At 34.7% G+C, this 10,534-nt stretch overlaps 2 protein-coding genes across 23 annotated transcripts; both read right to left on the bottom strand.

The window, feature by feature from the left end:
* Positions 1-692: 692 nt before the first annotated feature.
* On the bottom strand, positions 693-6,012 carry LOC116146641 (15-cis-phytoene desaturase, chloroplastic/chromoplastic-like). 18 transcript variants are annotated; one of them, XR_004130548.1, is made up of 4 exons: positions 3,356-4,947; positions 2,365-2,485; positions 1,893-1,940; positions 699-1,142 (listed from the first exon to the last, which is right to left on the bottom strand). XR_004130548.1 is itself a non-coding variant. In XM_031432058.1 (4 exons), exons 1-4 carry the CDS (start codon positions 5,916-5,918, stop codon positions 1,062-1,064), a joined length of 321 nt encoding a protein of 106 aa, XP_031287918.1. In that variant the 5' UTR covers positions 5,919-6,012; the 3' UTR covers positions 699-1,061. The 18 variants fall into 18 exon arrangements, 2 of the variants coding, with proteins under 2 accessions (XP_031287918.1, XP_031287919.1); XR_004130550.1 differs by having other exon boundaries at positions 1,917-1,940; XR_004130549.1 differs by having other exon boundaries at positions 2,417-2,485.
* Positions 6,013-6,183: 171 nt separating this feature from the next.
* On the bottom strand, positions 6,184-9,695 carry LOC116146640 (15-cis-phytoene desaturase, chloroplastic/chromoplastic-like). 5 transcript variants are annotated; one of them, XM_031432056.1, is made up of 5 exons: positions 9,456-9,695; positions 9,184-9,312; positions 7,640-7,728; positions 7,199-7,260; positions 6,184-6,771 (listed from the first exon to the last, which is right to left on the bottom strand). In XM_031432056.1, exons 1-5 carry the CDS (start codon positions 9,523-9,525, stop codon positions 6,720-6,722), a joined length of 402 nt encoding a protein of 133 aa, XP_031287916.1. In that variant the 5' UTR covers positions 9,526-9,695; the 3' UTR covers positions 6,184-6,719. The 5 variants fall into 5 exon arrangements, 3 of the variants coding, with proteins under 3 accessions (XP_031287916.1, XP_031287917.1, XP_031287915.1); XM_031432057.1 differs by having other exon boundaries at positions 7,229-7,260; XR_004130536.1 differs by having other exon boundaries at positions 7,229-7,728; positions 9,184-9,316.
* Between the last annotated feature and the right edge of the window lie 839 nt (positions 9,696-10,534).

Below are 10,534 nucleotides of genomic sequence, written 5' to 3'. Positions count from 1 at the left end.
TCCAACTGGGTTTAATTAATCCTGGGATTTTTTGAATTCAATTGATTTTCGGAAGGTGTTAGGTATAATATTTGGTATACACCTCTTGGCAATCTCTTTCTCTTTTTACTTATACGATGAGTGTGAGCAAGAAACGGGATAGACACAGGTGAAGAAAGCGGACCGGACCTAGGGGTTTGACTGTTGGAGTGGCAGAACATAATTGAGTGCCTGGCCCTTCTCACTATAAGCCCTTTCAGTTTGTTTAATCCACAGAGAAATGCAGCAATCTAGTGGGAGTTTCTCTTATATGGCCCTTCAAACAATTCAGTTATCGCCAGTTAGGAATGCAAGGTCTACCATCTACTATGAGCCAAACTATGTTCGATAATGTTTACTTTGAATCCCAACATCATTCTGCAGTCAAGATCCACAAGGCTTAGTTTTTGGATTTTATTACCCCAAACCTGTCTAGCATATGCAAGCAACTTCCTTAAAAATCAAGAACTTCTCTTCCTGGCTGATTTATGATGTCACAATCAAGCCCTCTTGCAATCCAAGCATCCTTGCTTGTAATACCCTGCTAGAAACTTGTTCACACCACCGACACTTTGATCAGGATTGGCCTTAATGCCATCTATCATACTCACAATTTACAAGACAGTCTACTTTTAATCTCAAAAGTTATTTCACACTAAGAGAACCGTGCAGTTTGTTTTTGGGCTTTTATAACCCAACGTCTGTTTTAAATATGTAAGAAACTTCATCCCTTCTTAACATCAAATACTTCACAAGTAATGTGGGATGTCACAATCACCCAATCAGAAGTTCTCTTTCCCAATCCATGCGGATGTCACAAATTCAAGTGATATTGAAGATAATTTGTTGCATCAACGAAAACTTACTATGTTAAATAAATCAAGGAATTGGAACCTTTGAAATTTACAGAAAGGTTTAAAAGGTTGGCCATCTAACGTTGGTGTTTTTACAACACGGTACTTCACAATTTTTGCTTTGCTTTGATCAGCAAAATTTTCGTCAGGAAAGAGTTTAGCAAGCTCCTTCATTGTCGCATCAATTATTTATGAGTCGCTGCGTGAGATCCATTCTTCAGCAGGGGCAAAAACTAACTCTAGCATGGACTGGTTAGGGTTGTAATATTCCTACATAAAACAAGGAATCATGAATTAACCAGTTCATGCAAAATCAAAGAAAGATGAGGTTAATGCAGTTGGTTTGTACTTTGAATAAGAAAAAGGGGTAAAAAGATAGACATCGACTTATATATTGTCCAACATATTTAAACAGAGAAGAGCATACAATTAACTATCAACATCAATTTTTTCCTAAATATTTAAATATAACAAAGTAGTTCCTTCATGTGGTGCCTCACCATCACAGCTACCCATGCCTGCAATATGTTAAGCAAAAGCTGACCATTACCAGGTCAGAATCCAAAAGTTTATGTTATTTCCCACTAATCAACGGTAGGGTGTAGGGTAGAAATAATGAATTTAAAGGTACGGGCAAACAAACAAATCCGGTGGTTCAGTATATATGCATTCAACAAGGAGAGAAAAATAGCCAACAGGTAGTCTATAAATTAGAACTTTATCTTACATGTTACAGACATGTCAACACACTCAAGAGAGGACTTCCGTAAAAGAAGGAGACACATAGATGAAACTCAATACACAATCAAAAAGCAATATTACTAGATACTGTAAGATAACATCAAGCAGAAGCTAAAGACAAAATCTTCTTCAGCCATGGGCAACCTAAAAGGCATTAAGATAGTCCAATTACTATTAGCTTTGTAAACCAATCTGCATTGAATCACTAATGAACTATTGCACAAACAGCACCATCTCTCTAAACAGAACTGAGGATTAAGCATTAACTAAGAGCAGGACCTGCTGAAGAGTAGATGATCATACGTGTTTTTCAGTTTCCTGTCGAACCTGCAGATGAAAATAATCTGTATCAGTTAATCACTGCACTCATGATTTAGCTTGTAGAAATGAAGTTGTCAACAATTCCCAAAGATAGCTAATTATATACGATAAGAATCCAATTGACTGTTCAAAGAAGGAATGAGTATTCATTTGTGAAGGAGTTAATTAGCAGCAAATGACAATGAAATTGAAAGTAAATAAATGAAGAAAAGTAGTGATGAATTGATAATATAAAAAGAGCAATTCATATGAATTTCCCAATTTACCTAAATAATTGCATTTTCAAAGCATTTTAATGATTGAAATAAATTTTTACATTCTATCAACTTACCTTTCCATTTAAAGGAATTCACGGACAAAGACATTTGAACAAAAAAATTGATAGCGATGATATAGGACAAGTGTTAGTAATATGATATTCCCATGTTACCTCAGTACTTGCATTTTCAGATAATCTTAAAGATTAAATGATTTTCACATACGCTGAAGTAGCTCTTTTCCATTTATGAAATTTCCAGGCCTCATTTTGTTAGACCACCCATACACAAGGTCTACAAAAATATATTCTGAATCAGCCATTCTCTACAGAAGTTCGTTTATGTATATTAAGTATAAATAATTGGAAACGTATATCCAATAGTATATCAACAACAATGCTTATTCAGATTATACCTATTTTCATATACACAGATATGACCAAAACACACATAATATTCACAACAATATGTTAGTTGTTATCATGAGAAAACTAAATTAGGTCCCGATTTGACTTGATCAGATAGTAAAACAAAGTAAAGAAAAGTAATTCGCTTAATTTGATAAAAGACCCATAGATCATTCAACCTATGTCAATCTAAAATAGAATCAAAAGGAGAATGAAAGCATTCTTTAAATAAAAAGGGAAATATTGATTTATATTCTAATTGATATCCGTCTTGTAAAATGGAAAGTAATTATTATGTAGATGGATCTTTAAAGAAGTTGAACGTAGCAAATGAGGTACATTGTTGTGCATGTGTTTATGAAAGATTTGTCATTTCCTTTACAAAAGTTAGAAAATGATTTGCATTTTATGAAACATTTTTCTAAAATTTCTTAATCAACACATTGTCTCCATGTTCTATACTTTGAAAATGAGAAATCATTTTCGCAAAATGCGACCATACCCCAAAACCTTTCAAACACAAAGAGAGCAGCAAAAAATGTTTGGGAGTAAATTTGGTCATGGTAAACAAAATAGAAGTGATATGTTACTTGATATGTTTAGTTTTACATCTATACACTAATCCAACATTAGATCGCCAGCCAGACTTCACCAAAGATCATTTAAATTATTTTGATATTGATGTCAATATAAAGTTTCTAGAGGACAATCAAGAGATTAAAAAAAATTATGAAAAAAAAAAAGAGGATTACTGTACTTGAAGAAATCGATTTAAAGCAATCAATACACATTGCATTGACAATTCATCAGGGTTAATAAAATGTAGTGCCTCTAACATGGCAGTAAATACCTCTGTCGTCACGCGCTCAGGTACTCCCTAAAATTTAAAAGACAAAACAATTAGTCAATCATTCAGCTTGAAATATTTGCAAAGTTTATGCCAAATGAGCACAAAGCATGAAAATTTAACTTTGAAGATAGAGAATATAGAACTCAACTCGACCTAATATACATGTTAACCTGCTAAATTTGCAGTTTGCACTAGCATTCAATAAATTTAACATGAACGATACAGAATAACCAACTCAACTCAGAAGCTGATTTATATATAAACCTAGGTTAGACTGGCTATAAAAAGTACTAGTGAATTAATTCCCAAAGATTAAAAAAAAAAACAATATTTGTGTTCAAACACATTCCTCATGGCTTTAATCTACAGTACGAGGTAAAACATCCAGGTCAAATAGATACTTATACCATGTTGTAGACTCAAAAAATCCCAAAAGTCTAGATTTAATAGGTAGGGCACCCAACAATATAAATAAAGTTTTAACAACTTTCAAAAGCAAACACAATCAATAAAGTTTTCTACGGGAAAATTATTCCATGAATTTAGACTATATTTTGGAGGTACCATTTAATTTTTATTTTTTATTGCAACACCAGTATACTGAAAAAGAGAACAAAGATACAGAGGAGGACTAGATGTCCACTGCAAGAGAGTTAGATCTTCACAATAACTCAAAATCTTGTGTAAACTGTGCAATATAAACGCCCAAAAAGAGACAGAATTCAGCAGCTAACAAAGCCACAAAATTTTGGAGGAACTTCAAATTCTTTACTTATACTCTTCCAAGAATAAAGTATCCCAATTTCTGTCCGTTTCTAGCATTCTGGAAGTTTGTGCGGCTTCTTTCAGATGGTTGAAATTTGAGGCTTGCATCAACTCTCATGCAAGGTTTTAAAACCCGGCCCGGCCCGACCAGTTTAACCGGTTTGACCGGGAATCGGTGGCTTAGCCGGGCCGGTTAGGGTAGAAAACCGGAAATGAGAATTAATCCGTTTTGACTCGCGGTTGGACTGGTGTTACTGTAGCGACCCACCGGTCCAACCTGTTTTGTCAACTCAAATTCCTAAGTTCCAAGATTCAGATCCCTTTTACAATTTTCAATTAAAGACATGAGGCTAATCAACCCAAAAAAATAATAATAATCAACGAAGCCACTAGAAGAAGAGAGAATCCAACTCGAAGAAGAGGAGAAACAACAAGTGAGGAGTTGAAACCCTAGGCCGTTGTTGCTGCGGTGGCGATGGTGGTGGAGAATGGTGGAGGTGCAGATAACAGTGGCGGCACATAGCAAATAAGAGAGAAGAAAATGAGGATTTTCTCAAAAAGGAAGAGTGAATGTGTTTTGTGTGTTTTGGTGTAGAAGGCATGCACCTTTTGATTAGAGGAAAGCTGAAGAATCGGAAGAGCTTTAATAATTAAAACAGAAGAAATGAAAGAGTAAAGAACAACAAAGAGAGTTGGAGAAAGAAGTTAAAGCTTTCTCTCTCTACTCTTCTTCGTTCCTGATAGAAGAGATTGAAAATATATAATTTAATTTAATAAATAAAGAAGGTGTACTTATATTGCATTTAATGAGCTTTCATTGAAAATAAAAAACAAATATTAAATGTCTTTAAAAAAGATGAAGATTGTACTGTATTGCATTTAATGAAAAATAAATAAAAAGTTGTTTGTTGGTGGACACTTTTCAATCGTATAAGAGATGAGAGATTCATGAGCTAATGAGATAAAGAACAAGGAGACAGAAAACATTGACTGGGTAATGAGATCAAGAAAATGATGTCCGGTCTGACCCGCCGGTCGAACCGGTTCAATCTATTAACCCGGGATCCGGTTATCTGCCCGGATCGGTTTTTAAAACATTGCTCCCATGAGTGACTTCACTAATGTACAAGTCTCAACTAACAACACCTCGGACCTCTTTGTCGGTAAGATACATTCTTCTTTAGTCAAAGACAAAGCAATGCTTAAGTTTGTAGATACAGTCACACAGACACATTGTGCATACATACACATATATGTCATACTTGGTCAGCTGTTCAAAAAGTGAAATATGAGGGCCATGGCTACAAACTAACGTTAATTATCTTGCAATTTCACAAGCAAACAAAGATAATATTTTTAAGTGTCTAACAGGTATCATATGCCACAATTAAAGTTCCTAAAAGACTAATCCACAAACAAGCAGAATTGTCAAGTGTCTAAAACTTTTAACGATCAAAACATCAGGTAAGATCTAAGATACCAAATATTCTCTTAGCTAAAGTTTCAATGACGGGGCATGCAATGAGTCGTATGCTAACCAAGCGAAACGTGTTACCTACTCCTGTATGCACTATGCACATAATACTGGCAATCAAAATTACCACTGTACCTGCTTTATCATCCACTCCTTAACAGTTAAACCATCTTGGGCTTCAACATTAGCTAGTCCAATCGCAAACTTGAATTTCTCAGGCCAAGTCAACATTTCATTATTCCTTAAAATCGCCCATATTCGTTACAGTTACATTAAAATGTAGAGTCAAAATGAATAAGCATTGAATGTGTCGCATAAGTGAAGAAATTCCATCTAAAAAAAAAAAACAAAGAGAGATAATATGTTAATTCTGGAAAAATATACTGCAAAAATTGTGGAAATTTGAAGAAATTTAAATTTTGAAAAAAAAAAAATTATAAATGACATTAACAAACAAAAGTTAGCATTGAAGTTTTACAACTACAAAGATAAGTGATGAACCCTTCAGCGGTCTTCTTTCTCTTATTCATGAGATTTGGCTTTATTGCGCAGATTATTCTTCGTTTCCTTGTTTAATGAGAAGGTTTAACTTGCAAATCTCTGTTCATAAGTTAAACTTCTAGTTCACCTTTACTAATAACATTTTAATGAATTAGTAACATGTTTTGTTTCTTATAATACATATATTGATTACGGGCCACTACGTCATAGACATGGTAGGAAGAATTAAACTTGTGTTCAAATATTTATCAGGTAAAAACTACATAAACCAACAAGCCAATTTACTCTTTGTTTCCAACCTTGGTTCTTCAACATGCATTTCCAGATCTATGTAAAGAGCACATACTTTTTTTTTAAAAAAGCTGAACATATAAAAATGGTCGAGGGGTTTCCTTTTTTTCTTTAGTGGTAGGTACAAGTATCTAACGATTTACAGGAGCTGGCAGGACTTCAGGAAAATCAAATCGGATGAATTCTCCTGGCTTGTTCGGTATTGCCAATATCATTGAGTGCTCCTTCCACTGCAATTGGTCATTGATACCAAGTTCTCCGAACAAGTTCTGTATATTTGGGCAAGCCCAAACTTGCCAGCAAGAAAAGAAAATATTTATCAATTAAAAGGAAATGCATAAGATTAGCCCTACTTTATGAAAGGAAAAGACAAAAAGGTGACTTCATCAAAGTTTGTTATTGCAAAATTCAAAAAACTGCATAAGGTAAAAGATACCCACTAGATCATCACTATGAAGTGAAAGTGCATCAGAACTTATTAAGACATTCATAACATCAAAAGAACAATCACTAGAAGACAATAATGAAGTTGTTGAGTCAAACATCAAAGACATCAGCAAACAAGAATTAGTTTCTAAACTTGCATAATTTATCCGAGTAAAAAATGCAGTAGAACTTAGGAATGATGGTTAATAGAAAATAATGTTGTAGCATCACGAACTAAAATGATAATACAAAAAAATAATAATTAAAAGTAATATAAAAGAAAATATATCAACTCATAAAATATATGCAGGCCTGTCTCATACCAGTCCCCATCATCATCTTTACAGGCAGCTACCTATAAGGAAAAAGACCAAAGTTTAATGTTGAGTGACAAAGAAATTGAAAAGATAAAACCCTGCATTACATATGGATATCAAGAAGGAAACAAAAATTATCATGCAATTGTGTCCATCCTTGCTCCTATAAACAGAAAAGTACTAATGCCACAATATCAACCAGAATGAAAAACTTCTTCTAGATTGTCATCCATATAGAAATCACCTATTTTTCAATGATGCTGAAAAAAGACCTCTCTTCTAATCACTAACTAGCAAGCTTTTGTAAGTTTCTAGAAGTTAACAAAAGACTAAGAAATCAACAGAAAAGTATACATATATATCTTTAGTTTGGCGTCAACTAATTGGAAAGTGGTAAAGATAAAACAACACAAAAACCTTTCCACCTAGAACATCTCTTGCTTCTGGTAACAAAGGTTGGTGACCCGCATCTGCCAGATATTTTGCAGTTGATAAACCAGCAAAACCTGCGATAATTTTGAGAATTAGAAGTTTCAATATAACATAAATAAGAAAAACTTTTTAAAAGAGAAATGGGAAAGATGGAAAGTTTATTTTAGTTTAAGTAGTGTAAAAGCTTTTGGCTAAAGTGTCACAAGAATAACAGAGGATTATGTCAGAAGATTGTCTTGGATGCTCAAATTGCACTGTCCACAAGCAAATTTGAGAACCTTTGCTAACAGATTCAAGGATTAAGTAGTTCCCATAGTACATATTTGAAAAAAAAAAATTACAATGGTGACCACAGGGGTTTTAATTTATCTGTTGAGGAGATGGGCCCCACAGAGAAGATACCAAAGTGAATATTCTGTCTTGAAGCAATCTTGTTCAGAAGACAGTTTGACTAAGATGAGTTGGTTCCAATAGGGAACTTTAGTTTTGCTAATTCTAGGAAATACAATGGGTATGCAGAGCCGGTGCTCTTTCATTAATTTAGACCTGCCTTTTGGTTCTACTTTGAATATAATGTCAGTGCTGCATTCAATTATCCAAACCCATGAGAACAAATTGACTAGGTGGAAGAAACATTATCTTTAAGGTGGCCAGCTCACTCTAATTTGAGTGTTCTCTCAAGTTAACCAACGTACTTTATGTCATTATTCTAATTTCTGACATTTGTGGAGTCAACACAAGTCACCAAGGAACTTTTCACAGAATGGTTTAATTCATAAGTCAAAACTTCAACGTGATAATGCGCATAAGTTCATATCCTATTTGAAATCGGGTGTTTTGTCATTATTCTAAGTTATTAAAACTATCTTAACAGGGTTGGCCTATTTCATCAACAGTATTTTTGGTCTTTAACTTCTTCCCGTAGAGGAAACACTATAATAGATAACAGGATTTTCCCTTCAAGCTGATATTTCTGGGTGCATCTTTTGAAAGAGATTGACCAAAGGAAAACGGAGACCAAGATTCACAAAAATTAAGGAACCTAACTCCCTTGACATGCTTACACTAAATTATGAGTACATTTTCATAAAAAAAAAAAATAGTCAGCACAACCATAAACACACTCCCTCATTTCTATTCAGCATCATCTACGGTTTGGGAAAACCCCATAACTTATGCCATTCAGACAAATGCTTCCGTTAGCCTAGAAACGAGAAAAACAATGCCAAGCCATATAGAGTTTACAAGTAGTGAAATGGAGTTTAAGATTTGTAGTTAACTCTGAAGACCAACTAAATTCTACTAACAGTTAGCTGGGGAAAATAAATCCATTAGAATCTTAAAAAGTACAAAATATCTAAAATGAAATTATTTGTTTTGATAACTTACTAGCTCTGATTTTCGATATAATCTTTGCTTTAATTTCATTGACTTAGAAAATACGTTTTTATTCATAATTTTGTTAAATTTCCAAAAGTAAAGCATGAGGATTCTAAAACTGAGTGAGATAAAAAGAGAAAACACGCCACCTGCACTAGCAATTACAACTTTCAAAGGCTTGGTTGGACGAGGAGAAGCATGAAAGGAAGAAGATAAGTAAGCAGCTTCCAAGAAATTAGCCGTATTATCAATATCCGGTTTCGGATAGTCCACACAAGCTACCTGTAAAAATTAGGCCAAGTTTAGAACTTCATAATTCAATTTAACAAATCAAAATTAACCATTTAAAATTACAAACAAACTTGCAAAGGATTTTATCCCTTCCTAGGGGTTGTTTTAACATGAATTTTGGTGGCCTTACCCATCAATTCACTCCCATGAAACGCCATTAAAGCACTTGCAGAAGCACTTCCACACAAGGTGACGCTCATTTCTTTGTTAGTGAAAGAATCTGAATTCGTTGGTGGAAGCTGAGAGAAGTTAAGTTGTTATTGTGATAAGCATAATATAAATATAAGGCGTGGTGATAAAATGAGATTGTCGTGGCGTTGGCGGTTTGCTTAAATTTGGAAATGGGAACATTCAACTTAATTCACCACAGTTTTGGTTATGGAGCCAAACATGCCCAATTTTAAGCTTTTTAGCAACTTAACTTTAGACCGCATCTAGATAGTTTAAGCAAGGTTCTGAAACCTGACTTCGAGTGTCACCTGGCCAAGGGCTGGGTCTCGAGTTGCTAGGTCTGACCGGTTAAACTGGTAGTCCCACTGATCCACCAAGTTTGAATCCTGGTAAATACACCCCTAAAAAATACGCAATGGTTTCTATAGATTTGAAATCTAGCAAATAAATCCTACGATCTGACCCTAAATTGATTTTTCCAACCAAATTACGATTGGTTCTGATAGCCAAAATTTAATTCGAGGCCACCACCTAAACCACCGTCCTCCACTCTACAAAACTCCTCAAACTCTGGAACTTCGTTGGCCCTTGTTCCCCGACGTGACTCTCTAACACTGTCATGATTGGGTTGATTTTTCCAACCAAATTTTGGCTGATTTCTAAGTCCAAAATTAAACCCAACACCACCACTAGTTTCCACTCTACAAAACTCATCTAACCTCAGCACTTGATAGCCACCAATTCGCCGATCGTGACTAGCGTATTGGTTGATTTTTTTGGCCAAATTCTGGCAGACTCTAGTGTCCAAAATTCAATCTGACACTAACCCTTGAACCACTAACCTCCACTCTACAAGACCCTTCTAACCCCGACACTTGGTAGCCCTTTGTTCGCTGGCAATTAGATTAGGGATTTTGTGAATAGTTAAAAATGGTAACCTGAACCAAAGAAGGCACGGGTCACCAATCGGACCGATCCATCCAAAAGGTCCAATCTGGTTTTCAAAACACTCACTAATTGGGTTTTCTTAACCCACCA

Source organism: Pistacia vera, unplaced genomic scaffold (assembly GCF_008641045.1).
Source record: "Pistacia vera cultivar Batoury unplaced genomic scaffold, PisVer_v2 Contig480, whole genome shotgun sequence".
Classification (NCBI taxonomy): domain Eukaryota; kingdom Viridiplantae; phylum Streptophyta; class Magnoliopsida; order Sapindales; family Anacardiaceae; genus Pistacia; species Pistacia vera.
The sequence above is the reverse complement of the archived record's forward strand: the minus strand, read 5'-3'. Positions and strand labels throughout refer to the sequence as shown.